This window comes from Lepidochelys kempii, chromosome 11 (assembly GCF_965140285.1).
Source record: "Lepidochelys kempii isolate rLepKem1 chromosome 11, rLepKem1.hap1, whole genome shotgun sequence".
NCBI lineage: Eukaryota > Metazoa > Chordata > Testudines > Cheloniidae > Lepidochelys > Lepidochelys kempii.
In genome coordinates this window covers 59,452,891-59,477,903 of record NC_136390.1, presented here as the reverse complement: position 1 = coordinate 59,477,903, position 25,013 = coordinate 59,452,891, and the positions used below count along the sequence as shown (strand labels likewise).

Here is a 25,013-nt window from a genome sequence, read left to right as displayed (position 1 = left end):
CAAAGTAATTCATGGCAAGAACAAATTAACTCTAACAGTGTTTAGGTCTCTATTAATTATCTTGAACCTATGAGCACTGCTTGGGAGTTGATAGTTGGGGCCAAAGGGAGATGTGTTGGCAGTTTCTCTTAGAGCAGGATCACTCTGCTGACAACTACACATAAGGCCCAGTCTTGCAGACCTTGGTGATGTGAGTAGTGCCAATGAGTTGAATGAGACTACTCATAAGTGAATGTTACAAGATCTGGTCAAAGTTTGGGGAATTTTTTAGGGGCAGGTAAACTACTTGCTGCAAAATCTGTATATTTGGGTATTTCAGGCTAATAGCTGAGTTAGGATCCATGGCGAGTTTGAAGTTGGTGTGTTTGTTTTAAATCAAAAAGGCCAAACTTCATGCAGCAGAGAAAATGTAGTGGACCGTTTTGAAGCATTTGATGAATAATGTTGCTCAGTTAGTGAAAAAAACATTTTATCTTAGTCTCTTCAAGTAGGTTATACATATTGTAGGAGTTCAGCTTGGCTTTTTGTGGTACTGAACATGCAGGTGACACTTCTAGCAGTGTTGAGCCTATTCTCAGTTCACAACATCCTCTGGAAAAGAGTTCCACAGGTTGACTGTGGGTTGTGTGAAGAAGTACTTCCTTTTATTTGTGTTAAACCTGCTGTCGAAAATTTCATTTGGTGACTCCTAATTTTTGTGTTATGAGAAGTAAAACACACTTCCTTATTTCCTTTCTCCACACCAGTCATGATTTTATAGACCTCAATCATGTTCTTCCCCCCCGCTTAGTCATCTCTTTACCAAACTGAAAAGTTCCAATCTTATTAATCTCTCCTCATACAGAAGCTGTTCCATACCCTGAATCATTTTTTTTCCCCTTTTTGAACCTTTTCCAGTTCCAATATACCTTTTTTGAGATGGGACGGGCCAACAGAATTCATGATGATGATTTATGGAAACAAGTAAAGTAAGGAGGATCAAACTGCAGGAATCGAGCAAGCCTTGGGATATCACTTTGCAAATGAGCTAAGAGTCGAGGTCTCTTAAAAAAGCTGTACTCTAGAGACCATAACAGCTATCAATTGCTATTATACAGTAGAGCAAAAAGATGCCTCAAGCAAAACTGATTGTAATATAAAATACATCTATTTATAATGCAAATAGGTCAAAAGTTTAGTCTCAAATGTAATTTAAAAAATTAGCAATCAGGCAAGAAATGTTTCAGAGTAGCAGCCGTGTTAGTCTGTATTCGCAAAAAGAAAAGGAGTACTAGTGGCACCTTAGAGACTAACCAATTTATTTGAGCATAAGCTTTCGTGAGCTACAGCTCACTTCATCGGATGCATTCAATGGAAAATACAGTGAGGAGATTTATATACACACAGAACATGAAAAAATGGGTGTTATCATACACACTGTAAGGAGAGTGATCACTTAAGATGAGCTATTACCAGCAGGAGAGCGGGGGGAGAAAACCTTTTGTAGTGATAATCAAGGTGGGCCATTTCCAGCAGTTAATAGGAACTTCCGAGGAGCAGTGGGGGTGGGGATAAACATGGGGAAATAGTTTTACTTTGTGTAATGACACATCCACTCCCAGTCTCTATTCAAGCCTAAGTTAATTGTATCCAGTTTGCAAATTAATTCCAATTCAGCAGTCTCTCGTTGGAGTCTGTTTTTTAAGTTTTTTGTTGTCATATTGCGACCTTTAGGTCTGAAATCGAGTGACCAGAGAGATTGAAGTGTTCTCCGACTGGTTTATGAATGTTATAATTCTTGACATCTGATTTGTGTCCATTTATTCTTTTATGTAGAGACTGTCCAGTTTGACCAATGTACATGGCAGAGGGGCATTGCTGGCACATGATGGCATATATCACATTGGTAGATGTGCAGGTGAACGAGCCTCTGATAGTGTGGCTGATGTTATTAGGCCCTATGATGATGTCCCCTGAATAGATATGTGGGCACAGTTGGCAACAGGCTTTGTTGCAAGGATAGGTTCCTGGGTTAGTGGTTCTGTTGTGTGGTATGTGGTTGCTGGTGAGTATTTGCTTCAGGTTGGGGGGCTGTCTGTAGGCAAGGACTGGCCTGTCTCCCAAGATTTGTGAGAGTGGTGGGTCGTCCTTCAGAAATGGCCATCTTGATGGTCTAATGTGAAATAAATGAAGGAATTGCCTCATGAGTTGAGTACACAGGAAATCTGAGACTTTCAGTGGTTTTTAAGTGGCATTTCTGTTGAGTTAATGTAACAGCCATGTTTTTAAAAATATACCTTTTCAAAACATTTTAAAGTCTCGCACCCTTAATGCAGTCAGCTCGCTAAGCAATCAAATCAGTGCTGCAAAAGACCTATTATGGATATCGTCTAGTCCAGGGGTTCTCAAACTTAATTGCACTGCGACCCCCTTCTGACAACAAAAATTATGACATGACCCCAGGAGGGGGGACTGAAGCCTGAGTCCACCCTAAGCTCTGCCGCCCCAGGTGTGGGCGGGGGTCAAAGCCAAAGCCTGAGCTCCAGTGGCCTGGATGGGGGGCCAAAGACTAAGCCCAAGGACTTCAGCCCCAGGCAGGGGGCCTGTAACTCAAGCCCCACCACCTAGGGTAGAAGCTCTTGGGCTTGGGCTTTGGCCTTGGGTAGTGGAGCTCAGGCTTTGGCCCTGGGCCCCAGCAAGTCTAAGTCAGCCCTGGAGACCCATTAAAATGGGGTCACAACCCACTTTGGGGTCCGGACCCACAGTTTGAGAACCACTGGTCTAGTCCATCTCCTGGTATTGCAGAATGTTCTATAAATCGTATTTTATATATGATACTAGGCTTCCTTCTGCAACCTATTTAAATGACAGCCTCCATGAAATAAGACACCAGCACTAATCCCAGCTATGGAAATACTGAAAAGTGATAGGCACTTCTGAAATCTACCTAGAAAATTAACTGATGATGATTTTATTAAGTAAATATCTGCAGTAATAGATAATAACTGAGATTATATTATTATTATTATTATTATATTTTAAAGCAGCTAATACCTGTGTCTCTTTTCCTAAAAACAGGAGAGATCACAAGGCATGTATCAGCAAAAAAACAGGAGTACTTGTGGCATCTTAGAGACTAACACATTTATTAGAGCATAAGCTGACAAGTCTGAATCAACCTCAATGGATGAAGGTCCTTTCTTGGTCCGCAGCCAAATTCTACAGATGGAGGAAATGGCATACTCCCTTTAGGAAGTTTCTGCATTGTCTGTTCTGATCCTGCCAAAGGAGATGATACTGTGAGAACAAGTCAAATCTGTGGTAGAAAATGGGAGACTTTGCTTTTTAGGTTTCAGAGTAGCAGCTGTGTTAGTCTGTATTTGCAGAAAGAAAAGGAGTACTTGTGGCACCTTAGAGACTAACAAATTTATTTATTTGTTATAAGGTGCCACAAGTACTCCTTTTCTTTTTGCTTTTTAGATTTCCTCATTCTTGAAACTTATCTACAACTTCAATAAAATTTCAGGTTGCTGAAGTTAGCAAAAGATCTTAGATGCAGAGACCTTTTTATCCCCCGCTTTTTGAGTTAGACTCTATCATCTATCACTATTTTTGTAATTTTGCATGTTAAATTAGCAGTCCTGGCTAGAGGACAGCAAAAGCTTGGCTTCCTTAAACTGTTCTAGCATTTCACTTCAATCTTAAACTAACATCACTTCTATTTTAGTCCTGGGCTGCTGAGCAGGCACAACCAGTTGTGTGAGATTTTTATGGTAAACCATTATGTGATTTTCCTGTTAGGCACACACTTGATTTTTTTCCCTTTAAAATAATTTTACTAGAGAGCAGAGTCATACAGCTTTGTGTTTGTTAGTGTTGTTTTGATTTCTCTAACGAGATGACTAAGTCCTGCCCGTTAGAAACCATTACTGTACTTGAAAAATAATTTAAACCCCTTTGTCTATGAGGCTGCAGGAAATCTACTTAGCTGAAGCAGCCATGGTTTAGGGCAAAGGAGACTGTCCTACAGCAGTGAACAACCCTGTCATGCATTAAATATTGTATTGGTGGAAGGGGAATGAGTAGACAGCAATAGATGAGAATTGTGAGTTACTAAAACTGAGATTTACTATTTTTGTAGAGAATTTTGGTTTGGTTTTGTTTCATTTCATGCTGCTCTTTGCATGTAATATATAAATTACAATCCAACATATTCCATGTCTTTGATTTCTAGATGATGGCTGATCTAAGAGAAACCATCACATGAAGCTTGCACAGTATATCATATAAAAATTTTAGTGATCTGTACCTCAGATGAAATATCAAGTGTCAGACGAGGCAATAGGAGACCAAGAATATAACCCAGCCTGTAGAAGTGAGTTAAGAAAATCAGAGTAATTAATGCCCAGGTAGCTTGATGGCTCTCACTTCAAACCAAAGTCATCCTTCAACCAAAGCAAGAAAGGGACCATGCACAACCTGAACACAGAATGCCATTCCTAAATAACTGAAGAGTGAAGAAACCCTCATGAATATCGACCACAGCGATCCGGAGAGCATCACTGGTAAGTTGGAAGGGCAGCTCGAGTCTGAACCACAAATTCATGGAGTATTTTCAGTGCAGCTAGCCTGAAGACCCTGATCTCAGCTTCAAATTGTGTGCAGCGCTTATCCAGTGGTGCACATGAACAAGAATAGTAGATCCTTCATAAACTAAATTAATTCATTCCCCACCCCTCCAAACCATCCATTATTATATTTTTCTCACCACATAAAACTTTTCTCCAGTAGATAAATGTTTGTTCTTATCAGGGATGGAATGAATGAGTGTTGGAGACCCCAAGTGATTTTTAAAGGACTGATGGGAATTGACAGAAAAAGAAAGATGTGGCTTCAAATGTGATAGTTGAAGCTGTAAAAATACTTTATATTTTCAGGTAAAAAGCCTGACCATAATCCAGGCCACTGCTGCCTCTCCCTTCCCATTCATGGTGAGTGGAGAATTGAAGCCAAGTTCCTTCCTTCCTCTTGGATCTCTTTGCTGTAACTTATTCAGACTCCCCCGAATTCTGTGCCTTTTTTTCATATGTGTAACCCAAAGGAGCTTGTGCCTCAGAAATGCCAGAGTTCACGGATATAACTTTGAGGTTTATAAAAAATGCACGGTGGGGTATAAATACAGCCCTTCAGTGGACAGCCTGTGGAGGGGTGTCCAATATGTGGCCCTTAAGGCAGACTGTCCCTGAGAAGAAAACTTGTATTTGATTATGAATTGAAAATGTGTACCCTCAGTTATGTATGCCCTGTGACTTATAAACTGACACGTTTGAATCAGGCCTGCCACCATGGAGGAGGGAGTTCAGGGGCACTGCCTCCCAGTGCCTCCACTGTAACTCCAGGAGAAGTCCTGTTAAGACCTGGGAGTACTCTGTGCTGCTGTTGTCTCTTGCCTGCTGCTGCTGGCCACCTGCTGCTTGGAGGGATGGGAGGAGAGTGTAGCAAAAGCTGCTCCATTGCCTGCTTCCCTGCTGGGCTGTGAGAACCCTAGGAGGAGCAGGACAGGAACTTGATTGGCTGTGCCTCAGTTCAAGCTAGTGCCTGGCAAAAGATGGCTGTCCTCCCCCACACAGGACAACCCGGGAGAGTTGAAAAAGAAAAACTAAAAAACAGCAACCAGTTACAGCTCCTTGATTCTCTGCATTAGCTGGGTATGGTCCCCAAAGGACCTTACACCAGTTAGAGATAGACAGAGAGGGGAAATGCTAAAAGTCTGCTGAGGATTCTCCCTGCCCAGAGGTCAGACCCAATTAAGCTGACACCTGCTCTCCTGGGCAGGGAGAATCCTCAGCAGGCTTCTGGCATTTCCCCTCTCTTGAACAGTGCAAAGGGACCAGACAATCTGTCCCTATGTGTTGATTGTGTCCCTTTTGAAATACATTTGGCACTCAGGCTGAAATACATCTGGCACTCTGAACTAGGTGTACTAGTGCTTTAAATGATCGTATCTAAATGTAATATACTACTAGGTGTTTTCCTTTCATTTTGCTATTGGTAGAATACAACGGTAGAATTAGAAACTGCCCTCCATTTTGGGGGGTGAGGAGGAGTCACTCCACGTGTTCACTCCAATCCATAACATTTTTCATGGTTCAAAAACTTAGCCTTTTTTTTTTTTTTAAATAGATGAAATGTATTCTACCATTAGGGTGTCACAGAAGGGATGTGCGTCACTAAACTGAGAGAGAAACCAAAAGGCAAGAAAAAAGTGTGGTTGAATTGAAAGGCGCAAGAGGATATTCAAGACAAACCGATTTCCTTCAGAAACGTGAAATGCAAGCAGAGTAAAGCCTACAGAAGGTAGTACAGCCTAAAGCAAGTAATATGTAACCTGGAAGTTAGGAGAGCTGTGATGGCCTTTGAGAGCTAGTAGCGAGACTTAAAAACAAATAACACTTCAGTGTGTCAGAGCCAGGAAGCCTATGAGAATGAGAGAGTCTGCTAGAGTCACTAGAAGTAAAGGGATCAATTAAGGAGAATAAGGATTTTGCAAATACTAATATTAAAAAAATCACACTACTAGTGCAAATTCATTTGCTGGTCAAAGTGAAATATCCTTGTGTAATCCCTCCTATGTAGAACAATTCTTTTCAAACCCGTGGGTTTTTAAAATAGCAGATTTAATAGTAATGTGCGTGCTTTGGTTTCATGGCACATGTTCATCTTCAGATGGCTGCTCCAGTGAGGACTTTCCTGAAGTAGAATTGGTGAACATGTTGGAAGAACAGCTACCACAGTATAAGCTACGAGTGGACACTCTGTATCCATATGACAACCAAGACGGGCTCCAGGCCCCATCCTGCTATAGCCATGTCCCCCAAACCATCTCTCCTGTCCTTGCTGAGGAGACCTTCCGTTATATGAGTGAGTATTTCTGGTCATCATGGAGATCTTTGCATCATGTGAAATGAAGTCATTAAAGTGACTAAAAAGTACTCTATTACTGAAAGATTCAAAGCATTGTGAACACAGGCAAAGCAAAAAGCTCTGTTCACCGGGAAATGTTTCTAATTTACTGTTCCAAGCAGCTAGAGTCTGTGCGCAAGCAGTAAAGGGTCTTGCTGTAATGCTCTGTGGGTCATAGGTATAGTCCTGTTTTATTGCAGTTGAAGTCCTTTGGGCTTCATGGAGAAATTGGGAGCAGAAACAGTGTTAGTGCATGTGGTTCCCTACGTATGATGATTGGAAACCTGGAATATACCAGATATTGCTCAGTGTCATGCATAATTTGTCCCAGTTATAACTTGTTTTCTAATCATTTTTGTTTTAAAATATATGGCTATTGTGACAAAGTTCCTCCTCTACCTTGGTGGGTCTTGCGCTTATTGGTGGACTTGCTCATCTCGGAGATTCACGGCAGCCCTCAGTTTGGCCATTTTCATGAACCCACAGTCCAGGTCAACTCCTCCTGTGTCGGACCAGGAGTTGGGAGGTTTGGGGGGAACCCAGGCCCGCCCTCTACTCCGGGTCCCAGCCCTGGGCCCTGTGGAATGCAGCTGTCTAGAGTGCCTCCTGGAATGCGACAGCTACAACTCCCTGGCTGCTTCCCCATGGCCTCCTCCCAACACCTTCTTTATCCTCACCATAGGACCGTCCTCCTGGTGTCTGATAATGCTTGTCATCCTCAGTCCTCCAACAGTACATGTTCTCACTCTCAGCTCCTAGTGCCTCTTGCTCCCAGCTCCTCACACGCGCACCAAAAACTGAAGAGAGCTCCTTTTTAAACCCAGGTGCCCTGATTAGCCTGCCTTAATTGATTCTAGCAGCAGCTTGATTGGCTGCAGGTGTTCTAATCAACCTGTCTGTCTTAATTGTTTCCAGAAGGTTCCTGATTGTTCTGGAACCTTCCCTGTTACCTTACCCAGGGAAAAGGGACCTACTTAACCTGGGGCTAATATATCTGCCTTCTATTACTCTCCTATAGCCATCTGGCCCGACCTGTCACACTATGTAAACACAAATGTGAAGAGACGAGATAAGAACAACCTAAAACCCACCTTTTCTTAATAAAGAAGTTTTACTTTTTTTAAAAAAAAGTGAACTGTTATTGTTATAAAGCAATTGGATCAGCCAATATAACTAAAGAGATGCTGTCAAATTAAAACTCATATTTAAAAAAAATCTTTACCTGTGATCATTAACATTTTAAGATTAGGGAAACCTAATTTTATTAAAAAGCCCAAAAACACTAATGCTTGGTATTGCTCTGAGCATTTCTGTCAGATTGGCTAATGAAAACAGATTAGTCAGTTTTACTTTTGTATGTAGGCAGTTTGACTTTGATTCTTGTGTAATAGCTCTGACCTGAGATATTTTGGATTGCAATCACTATAAGGCGACATTTAAATCCACATCACTGTTTCCATTGAAATTTGAAACAAAAGTATAGTTATAATATTTCTGCTTTAGTCTGGTAAAACCTTGTTTTTACCAAAGCTAATTTTTAGCCTAAATCATCTTGGTGTGGTGTCCTTTTTAAATTAATGTATACTTTAATGTTCACCGTATAAATATATTGTCATGTTCACTGTCAGGAAAAACGTTTTTAGAGAACTTTTATTACATAAAACATTTGTATCCTATAGGATGTGTTAGGTTGAGAAATAAGTAGAACATGGCATTGGTTAAGTTAGGCTATGTACTATATAGAGGAGTATGGGAAACTGAGTTTGTTAGTTTAAGTAAAAGTTAGCGATAAGTTGGAGACAGTAAGATAGGAAAATTTAATTTAGCAAGGAAACGACCCAGGCTTACGTTGTGGCTGTGTTTCTGATTATAACTGGTTCTAGCAGAGTTTTTAATGAGCGTTTAGAGAATTTTGAATATTTTATTAAAATGCTATCTGTACTGATAGCATGGAAGGATATTGGTGCAGATGTTAATTTAAATTATGTGTAATGTAAAGAGCCAATGAAAAGGTGGTGGAAATTAGAATATTGTTAGGGCCTTCCCAAATTCACGACCATGAAAAACACATCAAGGACCATGAAATCTGGTCTCCCCCCATGAAATCTGGTCTTTTATGTGCTTTTACCCTATACTATACAGATTTCACGGGGGAAGACCAGCGTATCTCAAACGGGGGTCCCGACCCAAAAGGGAGTTGCAGGGGGGGGGGTCACAAGGTTATTTTAGGGGGGTGTCACGATATTGCTACCCTTACTTCTGCACTGCCTTCAGAGTTGGGAGGCCTGAGAGTGGCGGCTGTTGTTTGGGCACCCAGCACTGAGGGCAGTGCTGCCGCCAGCAGCAGCACAGAAGTAAAGGTAGCAGTACCACAACCCCCCTACAATAACCTGGCAACACCTCACCACCCACACAAATCCTTTGTGGGTCAAGACCCTTACAATTACAACACCATAAAATTTCAGATTTTAATAGCTGAAATCATGAAATTTATTATTTTAAAAATCCTCAGACTGTGAAATTGACCAAAATGGACTGTGAATTTGGTAGTGCACTAAATATAGGTATTATAATAGTTAGGTTTAGTGTTAATTAGTATTAAAATGGAATATAACGGGAGTAGCCTTGCTAAATTGTGGAGAGTGCAAATTAACACCAAAAGGTACCATTAGGTTACAGGATTATAAGGCTATACTTCATTCTGTTGTCAATGGTCTGATCACCCAATGATGTACCATTCCATCTTTGAATGTGAGTATAATTGTTGCATCAGTGTAAATGGTTAATTGTATGCCTGTTTTGCTTAATTAATCATTTTTCCCTTAAATAAAGTTTGGTTCTATCATTCAAAGTGTCCTCTACTAAGTTAAATTGTCTCTAATCTACCTAGAGGCTTGCACCTGAAAACTAACTTCGGTTGAGTGCATTCTTAGCTTTAACAATATAACCTTAATTGAGAACATTTAAAAGTCAAGGTTTGATATCATAATACCATCTTTTACAAATAAATTACTAGATGAACTGAAATGGAAGCACTTTATACATTTAGACTTGATAGGCTTTCAAGTAAGCAGCAAAGTAGTTGGAACATAAAAATTAAATTCACTGTTGATCGTGGCTGCTACCCCATAACTCGAGGTTATTATAGAGAGAGAAACTGAGGTTTTATTGAATCTTTCAAGTCACAAATCCTCAGCAGTCAGTTCATGAAGGTATTAACCTGAAATATTCTTAATGAGATTCCAAAATGCTGAAGCCATGAGAATGATAGTTCATGCTTTGGGTAAAGTTATACTGCTGTGTATCATTTCCCCTCCACCTCAGCTAGAATTGAAAAAACTGATATTTCTTCTGCAGGGTAACAGTGTCTAAGCAGTGTAGGTAGGCATAGACTCCCTAGACCCACAGGTGTAAATCACAGCGTTGTCCTGGAGCTTTACACCTCTGAAATAGAAAAACTGGCTACCAGGGAGTTCCAGGGGTTAAAGTCTTTCAAATGAAAACAAAGTTGCTATCTACTCTATGTGAACCTTAATGATCCTGTGGCCATTTTTGTAAGAGTAAGGGTGTGCCCCAATGCCTTCTGCAAAAATGTCCATTCTTAGCATGCTGTGTAGTAGTTTATTGAATGCCAGTTCATTGCCACCCTCCACCTCAGAGGTGGCTGCATTTCACTGCTGCTTTGTTTGTGTAGGGCCTGATGATATGAGATACTGAACAACCTCTTTTCCTATTTGTTGTTCAGAAATAAGGGTGCTTAGTATCTTGCAGGACTGGACTCACATGTGAAGTGCTTTGGGATTCTTTGTTGTAAAAGATTCCCTGCAAATGGCAAATATTTTTTAACTGCAGTAAGAATCCGATCAGCATTGATCATTTCACATGCTGGAAAGGCAGACAAATTCAGTGACTATCAATTGGTTATGTTCTCATTAAGGCTGTAAAATTAATCGTGATTAATCGCACGAGTAAACAATAATAGAATACCATTTATTAAATATTTTGGATATTTTCTACATTTTCAAATACATTGATTTCAATTACAACACAGAATACAAAGTGTACAGTGCTCAATTTATATTTATTTTGATTACAAATATTTTTACTGTAAAAAACAAAAGAAATAGTATTTTTCAATTCACCTAATACAAGTACTGTAGTGCAATCTCTTTATCATGAAAGTTGAACTTACAAATGTAGAATTATGTACAAAAAATAACTGCATTCAAAAACAAAACAATCTAAAACATTAGAGCAAGGGTGGGCAAACTATGGCCCGCGGGCCACATCCGGTCCACCAGCCGATTTAATCTGACCTCGAGCTCCCTCTGGGGAGTGGGGTCTGGGGCTTGCCCTGCTCCCGTGCTCCAGCCAGGGAGTGGGGTCAGGAGCTGCTCCATGCGCACATGCCGCAGCTCCGCACACCTCCCGGAAGCAGCGTCACATCCCCCTACTGCTCCTACCCATAGGAGCAGCCAGGGGGTTCTGCACGCTGCCCCCGCCCCAAGTGTCGCCCCTGCAGCTCCCATTGGCCAGGAACTGCAGCCAATGGGAGCTGCATGGGCGGCACCTGCGGACGGGTCCACGTGCAGAGCTGCCTGGCTGCGGCTCCACCTAGAAGCCGGAGGGGAGACAAGTGTCTGCTTCTGGGAGCTGCTTGAGTTAAGTGCCGCCTGGAGCCTGCACCCCTGAGCTCCTCCCGTGCCCCGATCTCCTTCCCCAGCCCCCTCCCACACTCCGAACCCCTCGGTCCCAGTCTGGAGCACCCTCTTACAACCCAAACCTCTCATCCCCAGCCAGAGCCCTCACCCCCACCTGCACCCTAACCCCGATTTTGTGAGCATTCATGGCCCGCCATACAATTTCCAGACCCAGATGTGGCCCTCGGGCCAAAAAGTTTGCCCACCCCTGCTTTAGAGCCTTCACAGCCACTCAGTCCTACTTCAGCCAATCATTCAGACAAGTTTGGTTACAATGTGCAGGAGATAATGCTGCCCTCTTCTTGTTTACCATGTCACCTGAAAGTGAAAAAAGACATTCGCATGGCAGTGTTGTAGCTGGCGTCGCAAGATATTTACATGCCAGATGTGCTAAAGATTCATATGTCCCTTCAAGCTTCAACCACCATTCCAGAGGACATGCACCTGTGCTGATGACGGGTTCTCGATAACAATCCAAAGCTGAGTGGACTGACGCATATTCATTTTCATCATCTGAGTCAGATGCCACCAGCAGAAGGTTGATTTTCTTTTTTGTTGGTTCAGGTACTGTAGTTCCCGCATTGGAGTGTTGCTCTTTTAAGATTTCTGAAAGCATGCTCCACACCTCGTCCCTCTCAGATTTTGGGCAACACTGTAGATTCTTAAACCTTGAGTCAAGTGCTGTAGCTATTTTTAGAAATCTCACATTGGTGCCTTCTTTGCGTTTTGTCAAATCTGCTGTGAAAGTGTTCTTAAAACGAACATCCGCTGGGTCATCATCCAAGAATGCTATAAAATGAAATATATGGCAGAATGCAGGTAAAACAGAGCAGGAGACATACAAGTTCCCCCCAAGGAGTTCAGTCACAAATTTAATGAATGCTTTTTCTTTTTTTTTAAAATGAGCATCATCAGCATGGAAGCGCATCCTCTGGAATGGTGGCTGAAGCATGAAGGGACACATGAACATTTAGCATATGTGGCAAGTAAATACTTTGCAATGCCTGCTATAAAAGGCGAATGTCTGTTCTCGCTTTTAGGTGACATTATAAATAAGAAGCAGGCAGCATTATCTTCCATAAATGTAAGCAAACTTGTTTGTCTTAGTGATTGGCTGAACAAGAATTAGGACTGAGTGGACTTGTTGGCTCCAAAGTTTTGCATTGTTTTGTTTTTGAGTGCAGTTATGTAAATAAAAAAAAAATCTACATTTGTAAGTTACACTTTCACAATAAAGAGATTGTGCTACAGTACTTGCATGAGGTGAATTGAAAAATAGTATTTTATTTTACAGTGCAAATATTTGTAATAAAAAATAATATAAAGTGAGCACTGTACACTTTGTATTCTGTGTTGTAATAGAAATCAATATATTTGAAAATGTAGAAAAACATCCAAAAATATTTAATAAATTTCAATTGGTATTCTATTGTTTAACAGTGCGATTAATATTTTTATCGTGATTAACTTTTTGCGCTAATCACATGAGTTAAGTGCAATTAATCGACAGCCCTAGTTCCCATCAATCCTGATAGTAAAGCTGGCAATTTTTCAGGGAGAAAATGGCCCAGTCATAGAGCATTCTTGAAGAGTTTGAATTTGAATTTTTTAAAATGAAATGGCATAGTAGGCTGCCAAAAGGATTGAATGTGGGGGTGGGAGAATCTTTTGAGTATTTTGATGAATTGGTAGGGGCACAAGGTACATATTTTCCCCAGGAAAATAGGGAAATCAAATGACTTCTCATACAGCAACTGGAAGAAAGTAGCTTTTAGTAGGGGTTAATATTGTGTTTGGACATAATATAATATTCACTGTGAAACAAATTTTCCTTGTACATGCCTGCACTAAGAAGATTTTGTCATTAGTCTGTGGGTTTCCTCCTAGGGAGTACAGTAATAAAAGGGAATTATCTGAATTTGGCTTGAGATGATGTCCCACAATCTAAACAGAATTTTGTTCTCTGACTCAACGGTTCAGTTCAGAATTCTGTCTAAATGTGTCAGATGTTTAAATATTGACTAGACGGTTTTATTGCCCTAGTTTTCGGATAAGCAAATTTAAAAAACAAGTAAAGTGAAAGCTTTACTATCACCTTAAAGCACACTGCTGTATATCAATAGGGTGTGTTCTTGCCTCTGAGCCCAGAAAAAATTGAGGCCACACAGTTCACTTAGATTTGAAAACAACTTTACAATCTTTACTGAGGTACTTTTGTTTTCAGTGTCTGAAAGTGCAGTTTTTCAGTATCAAAGTGTTCTCACACACGAGGCCCTTTGAGCAGTCCATCAGAGACTGAATTCGTAGCCTTCAGAGTAAGATGCAAGGCTTTTAAAACAAAACAAAAACCCCTCAGAAAGTTAATAGTTCTATTAACTGATTGTAATCGAGGCAATAGAGTGGGTACTATTTTTACTGAAATCTTAAAAAAAGGAAATTCAAAGAAAAATATCCCTTCTAGAAGGAAAAATGTAATCTGATCAGGAGAGAGATTTTTGGAGTTACTGTAGAAATACTCTTGTAGTTTTCAAAATAATGCATTCCTTAATAAATACAGTGAAACTCCATCCAAGGAAGATGAATTATTGTTATTAAGAAGAGCTACTCCATTTTAGGATTTAGAGTTCCATGTAGTCTGGATGTTTTTGTATATTTTTATTGTTAGGATTTGTCCCTACAGTGGTCACTAGGCACCCTACAGGAATTAAAAAGAAAACCATTACACACAATAAGTAATCCTGTCATTAATGACTGGCACACCTGTTGAACTCTGGACACTTTCAAGGAGAGTTGCAAATTGTATTTATTTACTTTATCATTTTCTTGATGCAGAGACTGGCTCAGAGTAACAGGCAGGTGGGTACTGTAGTTGTAAGAATGTTTGATAGAGATCTTGTAGGTGTTTGTCTCTGTCTGAGGGGTTGGAGCAAATGCGGTTGTATTGCAGAGCTTGGCTGTAGACAATGGATCGTGTGGTGTGGTCAGGGTGAAAGCTGGAGGCATGTAGGTAGGAATAGCGGTCAGTAGGTTTCTGGTATAGGGTGGTGTTTATGTGACCATCGTTTATTAGCACCGTAGTGTCCAGGAAGTGGATCTCTTGTGTGGACTGGACCAGGCTGAGGTTGATGGTGGGATGGAAATTGTTGAAATCATGGTGGAGTTCCTCAAGGGCTTCTTTTCCATGGGTCCAGATGATGAAGATGTCATGAATATAGCGCAAGTAGAGTAGGGGCATTAGGGGACGAGAGCTGAGGAAGCGTTGTTCTAAGTCAGCCATAAAAATGTTGGCATACTGTGCGGCCATGCGGGTACCCATAGCAGTGCTGCTGATTTGAAGGTATACATTGTCCCCAAATGTAAAGTAGTTATGGGTAAGGACAAAGTCACAAAGTTCAGCCACCAGGTTAGCCATGACATTATCGGGGATAGTGGTCCATCTTGGTGTGGAATGTTGGTGTAGAGGGCTTCCACATCCATAGTGGCCAGGATGGTGTTATCAGGAAGATCACTGATGGACTGTAGTTTCCTCAGGAAGTCAGTGGTGTCTCGAAGGTAGCTGGGAGTGCTGGTAGCGTAGGGCCTGAGGAGGCAGTCTACATAGCCAGACAATCCTGCTATCAGGGTGCCAATGCCTGAGATGATGGGGCGCCCAGAATTTCCAGGTTTATGGATCTTGGGTAGTAGATAGAATATCCCAGGTCGAGGTTCCAGGGGTGTGTCTTTGCCACCCTATACTGGAAACCTACTGACCACTATTCCTACCTACATGCCTCCAGCTTTCACCCTGACCACACCACACGATCCATTGTCTACTGCGAAGCTCTGCAATACAACTGCATTTGCTCCAACCCCTCAGACAGAGACAAACACCTACAAGATCTCTATCAAACATTCTTACAACTACAGTACCCACCTGCGGAACTGAAGAAACAGATTAATAGAGCCAGAAGAGTACCCAGAAGTCACCTACTACAGGACAGGCCTAACAAAGAAAATAACAGAACGCCACTAGCCGTCACCTTCAGCCCCCTACTAAAACCCCTCCAACGCATTATTAAGGATCTACAACCTATCCTGAAGGATGACCCAACACTTTCACAAATCTTGGGAGACAGTCAGTCCTTGCCTACAGACAGCCCCCCAACCTGAAGCAAATACTCACCAGCAACCACATACCACACAACAGAACCACTAACCCAGGAACTTATCCTTGCAACAAAGCCCGTTGCCAACTGTGCCTAAATATCTATTCAGGGGACACCATCACAGGGCCTAATAACATCAGCCACACTATCAGAGGCTCGTTCACCTGCACATCCACCAATGTGATATATGGCATCATGTGCCAGCAATGCCCCTCCGCCATGTACATTGGTCAAACTGGACAGTCTCTACGTAAAAGAATAAATGGACACAAATCAGATGTCAAGAATTATAACATTCATAAACCAGTCGGAGAACCCTTCAATCTCTCTGGTCACGCGATTACAGACATGAAAGTTGCGATATTACAACAGAAAAACTTCAAATCCAGACTCCAGCGAGAGACTGTTGAATTGGAATTCATTTGCAAATTGGATACAATTAACTTAGCCACTCACAGTCTCTAGTCAAGCCTAAGTCATTATGCAAGGTAAGCTATTTCCCCTTGTTTTTTCCTATCCCCCCCCCACACACACACACCCCGGATGTTCTTGTTAAACCCGGGATTTGTGCTGGAAATGGCCCACCTTGGTTATCATACACATTGTAAGGAGAGTGATCACTTTAGATAAGCTATTACCAGCAGGAGAGTGGGGTGGGGGGAGAGAAAACCTTTTGTAGTGGTAAACACCCATTTTTTCATGGTTTGTGTGTATAAAAAGATCTTCTGTACTTTCCACAGTATGCATCCGATGAAGTGAGCTGTAGCTCACGAAAGCTTATGCTCAGATAAATTGGTTAGTCTCTAAGGTGCCACAAGTACTCCTTTTCTTATATTGTAATCTGTTATACTTGTGTAAATCCTGAGTAACTGAATTGACCTTAATGAAATTATTCCAGATTTATATCAGTGTACGGGGAGCAGAATCTGACCTACTCAGTGTAGTAAAAAGTACAAGCCAATCTTTGCAATATGCTTTCAGCTTTTTCTAGACCTCCTCAAAAGAGCTTCTGTATGCTAGCTGAGATGGTTCTTCTGAGACCATCTTCAAGTCAGTATTACTTTTGTTCCTGTAAAAATAACAGTTCTAAAGTATATTGGGCCCTAAACACTAACAGTAGTTTAGAGCCTAGTATCATTGTATAAATACCGATTTAAACACTGGACATTTAACGCTATGGGCATGTCTACATATTGGGGTAATGAGTTTCACAAGGATGTGTTGTCTAAAGCACACTAATGTGTTGCACTTGAATTAGTCTGTGTAGACACAGCTGATGCATACTAACTACATGTTAATGCTATAAACTATCTTAGAGCACACTAAGGAATCTTTTGTGTGCACCAGCTGGGTCTACAGGACAAATTAATGTGCAACACGTTCTTCTTCAGCTATCCCTCGATGCAAGGATGATGTCTGCCATGGAGGTTCATTGGCAGGTTTTTAAGTGGCTGAGGAGCCCAATATATGCCCTGCAGATTTTCCCACAGAAGTGACAGGTGGGACAGCTCCTTTGTAGCTTCTCTGTCCCATGAGTACATCTGTTCTCTTCAAAGTGAGCTGTGGCTTGGTGTATGGTGTGGCACCACTGTACATAGTGGCCAGTCCAGCAGAGTTGGTGTTTCATGACCTGTGCCTCTATACTGCTCATGTTGGCTGCAGAGAGAACGCTGATGTTAGTGCGTCGGTCTTCCCTGCTGATCCTGAGAATCCTCCTGAGGCAGCGCTGCTGGAACCACTCCAGCTACTTGAGATGTCATCTGTAGGTTACCCAGGTCTCTCACCCATAGAGAAGGGTGAGGATAACCACTGCCTTGTAAGCCAGGATCTTCGTGCCTGTTTGCAGATCTCTGTTGTTGAAGACTCAGCTAAGTAGTCTTCCAAAGGATGTGCTGGCGCAGTGGATCCTGTATTCAATTTCTGTGTCAATGCTGGCTGTTTGGGAGAAGTGGCTGCCAAGGTATGGAAAATGGTCCTGCTGATGGTAATTAGTGGAGTACAAAGAGTAGTTTGTGCAGGTGAAGGCTGGTAGAGTACCTTGGTTTTCCGATGTTGAGAGAGAGACCCAGGCTGCGATAGGCATCTGCAAAAAGATTTAGGTCACCCTGTGTGTGTGTGTGTGTGTGTGTGTGTGTGTGTGTGTGTGTGACAGAGAGAATGACGCAGTCATCTGCATACTGAAGGTCAGTGATTCCAATTCTCATGATCTTAGATTTTTGTTTGGAAATGTCGGAGATTGAGGAGTTGACGGTCTATATGATGCTCAATCCCAATTCCATCAGAAAGGCACTCATGGGTGAGAATCGGGATCACAGCAAGGTAAATGGAGAAGAGTGTGTTAGGATATAGATATTCAGGCCTGTCTGTAAAAGCCTACACTCTAAGAATTTAGGTATATTCTTATCACTTGGCTAGTTAGAGGTATAAAAGAAAGAATCAAAATCACTGTCTGCCAGCGTAAGGTCCTTCTCTTACTGTGACGGTCTGAGGCCCTGTGCTTAGGCTAAGATCTTTAGCTAAGCAACAGAGGCAGCCATAAGCTGGGAAGCGACCGGTCACCTCCTCACATTCCAAACTAGTCACATTGAAATAAGGTGCTATTGGGCTGTTAGGAATACAATCCTGTCCTGATAGTGCCTGTCGCCTCCAGAGAAAGGGAAGTGCCTAGAAAATGTAAAAGGAAGCTTAGTTTGATAGCATCTTGTCTGGCAAGAACTCACTTATCAATAGCTGGGATGTGAAATCCTCACTTCTGTATTGTTTTGTCATTATAGTTCCCACTTTGCTATTGTTTGTCTGTATAATCTCTGTCTGGTTCTGTGATTGTTTCGGTCTGCTGTATAATTAATTTTGCTGGGTGTAAACTAATTAAGGTGGTGGGATATAATTGGTTACATAATCATGTTACAATATGTTAGGATTGGTTAGTTAAATTTCAGGAAAATGATTGGTTAAGATATAGCTAAGCAGAACTCAAGTTTTACTATATAGTCTGCAGTCAATCAGGAAGTGGGTGGAGGTGTGGGGGAAATGGGAACAGGGAATGGGGGTGAGGGTGGGGAAATGGGAACAGGGAATGGGGGTGGGGAAATGGGAACAGGGACACAGGTAAGCCTCTGTGGTGTCAGAGCTGGGAAGGGGGACACTAAGGAAGGAAACTGGAATCATGCTTGCTGGAAGTTCACCCCAATAAACATCGAATTGTTTGCACCTTTGGACTTCGAGTATTGTTGCTTTCTGCTCATGCAAGAAGGACCAGGGAAGTAAGTGGGTGAAGGAATAAGCCCCCTAACAGAGTGTTGGAGCAATGACAGCCCTGCTTGACACCAGTGCGAATGATGAATGGTTCGGTCTCTGAGCCGTTGCACAGAATAATGGCAGTCAACTCATCATTGAGTAGTCTGATGATGGAAATGTATTTCTGTGTGCAGGCAAACATACACAACACCTTTCATAGGGCATCACTATTGATAGAGTCAGAGGCCTTGGTTAGCTTGATGAATGCCATGAACAGTTCCTGGTGTTGCTCCCTGTACTTCTCCTGAATCTGTTGTGCCCACGAAGATCATATCAGTTGTGCATCAGGATGGCCTGAAGCCACACTGGCTTAAGACACTCAGAGCAGCATAGTCCGGAGCTTTCGTACTCCTAGTGGGATCCCCCTTGGCAGGAAGGTCTCAGGCCAGGCTCCTGGCTAATCGTCCAAACTTCACAAGACCCCCAACGGTGGATCAGGCACATATAGAAGACCTTTTAATACTCTGCAGCTAAAAGGCAGATGAGGGCTGCAGCAGGAGGGAGGCCCCTGGTTGTCTTGGATCTCCTTGCCACTGGGCCAGGATTTTCCTCCTGCCAAGTCTCGTGTGGTCACACACCGTCTGTGCACCGGTTTCCCGGTTAAAAGATTTCATGTGCAGGCCTCTGCCAAAGGCCTCTCACCCACACAAAGCCCTGACAACAGGAGCAGTGATCTCTGGGAGTCTTTAATCACAAATCTGTACGCAGGCGGCAGCCGTGTGACGGTCATCTTGTGCTTGGATGAGACACAAGTGCCTTTCGGTAGCAGTAGCTATGAATGAGCGGACCTTTTTTAAGATCCCTTCTGCTCACCCCAAATGGGAAGGGGGATAGAAAAGGTACCCCAAACATAGGCTAACACTCTTCCAACTGGATGGTCGCATCCAGTGGGATCACTCAACTCCGTAGCCAAAACAAAAGATATAAGACAATGAATTTAGCCACCTAGAATGTCTGCACCCTTATGGACTCTCAGCACATTGAATGCCCAGAAAGAAGAACTGCCATATTTGCCACAGAATTGGCAAGACTCAACATTGACATTGCAGCTCTTAGTGAGACAATGCCTGAGGGCCAACTAAAAGAGAATGGAGGTGGCTACACGTTCTTTTGGAAAGGAAAGCCACCTGAAGAGAGATGCATTCACAGGATTGGCTTTGCCATCAAAAATGAGATTGCCATTCAGCTTTTGGAGATTCCCATGGGGATCAACGAGCATCTCATGACTCTTTGGCTCAAGCTCAGCAATAACCAATATGCCACGATCATCAGTGCATACACCCCAACATTTGATGAGGAAGACGACAAGGAGCAGGTTTATAGCACTCTTGATATGGTCCTCACAGCCACATGTAAGGCAGACAAACTCATCCTCATGGGAGATTTCAATGCCAGAGTTGGACAGGACTCCCAACTCTGGAGCAGCACAATACGCAAAGGAGTAGGAAATGTAAACCCCAATGGTATTCTCTTCCTCACCAAATCTGTGGAGCATGATCTGTTCATCACAAATACCATCTTTAGGCAGAGTAACAAATTTAAGACCACCTGGAAATATCCTTGGTCCAAACACTGGCATCTCCTTGACTAGGTTATAGTCAGAGCTCAAGATTACGCTGATGTCTATATAACACGAGCCACGAGAGGTACAGATCACTGTTGAACAAACCATCGATTAGTAAGGTTAGTCATGTACCTGCAGCTCGCTCCACCACACCACAAACTAAGTGAAAGCAGTACAATGTGAAAGCACTTCAGGACCAAGCCAGCTGCGAAATGTTCCAGCAACACCTGTCTGAGAAACTCTCTAACTTGCCTGATGATGTCACTGACGTTCAAAAGCACTGGGATCAACTTAAAAACACCATTCACAGTGCATGTGCTGAAACTATAAGATATTCCACCCATTTGCACCAAGACTGGTTTGGCGAAAACAACAAGGAAATCCTAGCATTAATTCAATAGAAAAGAACTGCATTCTGTGACTGGCAAAATGATTCCTCTAACCAATGATTCCTCTAACCTGCTCAAAGTCAAAGGAGGCTAAGTGACATCCAAACTGAGTGGTGGCAAAAGAAGGCCGCTGAGATTCAGGGTTTCGTAGACTAGGATGACATGAGAAGCTGTATATGGGCCAAACACTCAACCCCTTTACGTTCCCAGAACGGCTCCATCCTTCTCAAGGATAATGCGGCCATTAAACAATGCTTTGAGAGCCTACTAAACAGCGAATCCACGATCTCTGAAGACACCATAGAGTCTATTCCACAACACTCGACAATGGAACACCTTGCTGATCCCCCATCTTCTGAGGAAGTCAGCATGCCATCACCCAGACAAAAAAATCACAAGGCACCAGGCCCAGATGGCATCCCAGCTGAGGTTTTTAAAGTTGGTGGAACAAGGCTCCAGCATAAACTTTGCCAACTCCTTGACAAAATCTGGACCTGTGAAGAAATTCCACCTGACTTTAAGAACGCCAACATTGTTTCAATATTCAAGAAAGGGTACAAATCTTTGTGCAGGAACTACAGAGGTATTGCCCTCCTCTCCATCACTGGGAAGATCCTTGCCCAGATCCTACTAAATCGCCTTCTTCCCCGGCCGAGGAACTCCTCCCTGAATCACAACACGTTATTGTGCATTAGAAATCATACCCTTGTAGAACTCATTACAGTGCAGACAAGCCATATGTAAATGTAATACCTTGTCCACTGTGAACATCACAGATAAGTCTGAGACAAGGTATTGTATACTGGGCAGAATTCTAAAACTTAATGCATCGGGGAATACTGGAGCTCAGACTGATTACCATCAGGACATAAATATCTGTGTCTGGACATAAATCAGAAGAGATGAGTCTGAAGGAGGAGATTAAAGGAGGAATGATGGTCTTTACATTGAACATATCCCTTTGGATTATTCCATCTAGTTTAATCAACTCATCCAGTGCAAAGTGATTCCTAGTAGAAGCCAACTATACCTTGTCTAATCACATATCAGTGGGAAAGAATCAAGCACACTGAAATGCAAACATATATTGCTTTCTGTATGTTGGTCCAATAAAAGATATTACCTCACCCACCTTGTCTCTTCTGTATGTTAGAGCAGACTGAGGACGAGAGAGAGATTACAATCATCCTATCCTTGAGGGGTGTTTTGTTGCATGTATATTATGAAAGCAAAGTATGAGTACATCTTTGAAGTGTAATCTAGTTGTAGAGCGCCCTGCTACATAATAGCTAAGCATTTGCTATGTTTGATTTCCATAATTCTATACCAGCTCATTTCTGATAAGTTTGCGGTTAAAGCTTTTGTCTTGTGCTTGTAGGAAAGAAAATGTGATTGATAAAGCTTCTGAAGCACATAATGCAGGCCAATTCCCAATGTCTGTATAGAGTTACACCTTAATCTAGGGAAAACCCTAGATTATTGCTGTTAAGCTCCTCCTTTTTATGGCCCCTGCTGCCTGAAAGCATGTTTCTCTAATAAACCACTGAGTACATACTGAGGAGTGCTTTTCAGTGAGCTGCAAGAGGACTCTGTGCTGCAACAGGAGATGCCAGTTTAGTAATCCTCTGCTACAAAGCATCTTTTTTCACATCTACTTTGTATATGTGAATGGAGACAGCAATATGGCACTCGATTACAAGGACACTAATCAAAATGAAGAGTTGCTTACAGCATTCGCTATGCAAGGTGAGTGTGTGAGAGAGAGTGGAAAGTATGTGATCATGGTCCTAAACTGTCTGGAAATATTGAGAATGTGGAGCAAAGCACCAAAGCCATTCTCTCTCCATAAATTATCAGTTACCAGGGTAATCTATATTTGTGGGCAGGATGAAAATCCCAAAATGGCCTGGATATAGCAACCATGTACTGAATGTAAACCTTCACTAAGAAGGGTGAGTACTGATTAGGACACTGACCAGATCTGATTAAAATTAAGTATAGTAGGAACATCTACCAAAACAGAGCTGCTTATGCTCTTTCACCTGCAATGGCTGAAGCTTGTGTGTGGGTGGGCACATGAATCATCGAGACTAGTGAGCAAAATGAGGCTTTGGAGCAGGGGTCGTCAGTTATTTTTTGGCAAGGTCCAAATTTCTTGGTCAAGATATAGTCAAGGTCCAGACTCCAGAGAAAATAATAATAATAAGTAAATAAAAAGATTTTTGTGGTCCGTTCAAAAGCATCTGGCGGTCTGGATTTGGCCCGCAGTCTGCCTATTTAGTTACCCCTGCTTTGGAGTCTCTTCTCCTTTCGGTAAATACGAGCAACTCTTGTTAAAGTGGTAGAGCAAATCCCACCTGTTTGAATGCATATCTTGCTGAGAAGATGGTGAATATTTGTCATTTGATAAGGAAGCTTTTCTGATTCTGTCTTGCTCAGAAACACAATTTGTAATTTACATAGCAATAAGTTCAGAGTTCCCAAAAAACCAATACAAAACAGAATAAAAGTACTGACTGCAGCAAATTATTAATAATTTCTGTCAGGAAGTGAATAATTAGCTAATATTTTTGTCAAAGGTACTTTAAAGGCTTTTAAACAAGAGAGGTTAAATGAGAGCTCTGCTTTTCTCTGAACTTGCCTTTGAAAATATGCCTGGTATGATGTGTCCTAAGCAGGTATAGTGTGTCAGGGAAAAGAAAAATGTCTTTGGGCTGCAAATTGTCTTTTCCCTGTTTTCCTGTTGGGGGTTGTTTTTTGTGGGGGGTCCCTTGTACAGGGATGTGCTACAGACATTATTGTATCTTAATGATTCCTAGTGATTTGTCGTGTGTAATGTACATGGTGGGTTGCAGACTAGATGTTTTTTTTGTGTGTGTACATACATCGGAGGCATAGGAGCACTTGTGTATTTCATATGATCATAGGATCATTGGAAACAATGATATATGCATTGTTCAATCCATAAGTATGTATTGTGACAAAGTTCCTGCTCTACCTTGGTGGGTCTTGCACTTACTGGCGGACTTGCTCGCCTTGGAGCTTCACGGCAGCCCTTAGCTTGGCCGTTTTTCTGAAGACACAGTCCTGGTTGACTCCTCCTGTGTCTGACTAGGAGTTGGGAGGATTTGGGAGGAACCCGGGACCGCCCTCTACTCAGGGTTCCAGCCCAGGGCCCTGTGGAATGCTGCTGTTTAGAGTGCCTCCTGGAACAGCTATGCGACAGCTACAACTCCCTGGGCTGCTTCCCCATGGCCTCCTCCCAACACCTTCTTTATCCTCACCATAGGAGCTTCCTCCTGGTGTCTGATAATGCTTGTACACCTCAGTCCTCCAACAGTCCGCATTCTCACTCTCAGCTCCTAGTGCCTCTTGCTCCCAACTCCTCACACGCGCACCAAAAACTGAAGTGAGCTCCTTTTTAACCCAGGTGCCCTGATTAGCCTGCCTTAATTGATTCTAGCAGCTTCTTGATTGGCTGCAGGTGTTCTAATCAACCTGTCTTAATTGTTTCCAGAAGGTTCCTGATTGTTCTGGAACCTTCCCTGTTATCTGACCCAGGGAAAAGGGACCTACTTCACCTGGGGCTAATATATCTGCCTTCTATTACTCTCCTGTAGCCATCTGGCCCAACCCTGTCACAGTATGTAAATAACTCTGTACATAAATAAAGAAATGTATAACTTCGAAAACATAACTCATGCTAGCTGACATGCTTGTGGAAGCCTAGTTATATTTGAACTAGAAGTCGTGGAGGTATAAGGAGACAAGCAAGGAGGAATAAAGCACATAATAAGATCACAGGAAGATACATACGCTATATATCCAGTATTGAGAGAACTAAGACTAGAATGAACACACACACACAAGCATATACATGTAATAGAAACTGAAAGAGCAGTAGGGGCCGGGGGTAAATGCCTGCTGAGCTACTTGGGTGAAAAATGTTTGATTTACGGGGTTGGTTTGTTTCACT

The 25,013-nt window shown here is 42.2% G+C and overlaps 1 protein-coding gene across 7 annotated transcripts in view; it reads left to right on the top strand.

The window, feature by feature from the left end:
* The window catches only part of TRAK2 (trafficking kinesin protein 2), a 70,807-nt gene that overhangs the window by 22,101 nt on the left and 23,693 nt on the right, over positions 1–25,013 (top strand). For 2 of the 7 annotated variants that reach the window (XM_073306401.1, XM_073306399.1), the window contains exons 2-3: positions 4,214–4,544; positions 6,706–6,900. The exons of 2 other annotated variants lie outside the window; for them this stretch is intronic. In XM_073306401.1, the coding sequence (XP_073162502.1) occupies positions 4,508–4,544; positions 6,706–6,900 (232 nt within the window). In that variant the 5' untranslated portion in view covers positions 4,214–4,507. Of the gene's footprint in view, positions 1–4,213; positions 4,545–4,916; positions 4,971–6,162; positions 6,337–6,705; positions 6,901–24,563; positions 24,681–25,013 lie in introns of those variants that run through there. 3 more of the 7 variants (XM_073306402.1, XM_073306400.1, XM_073306403.2) reach the window with 3 other exon arrangements.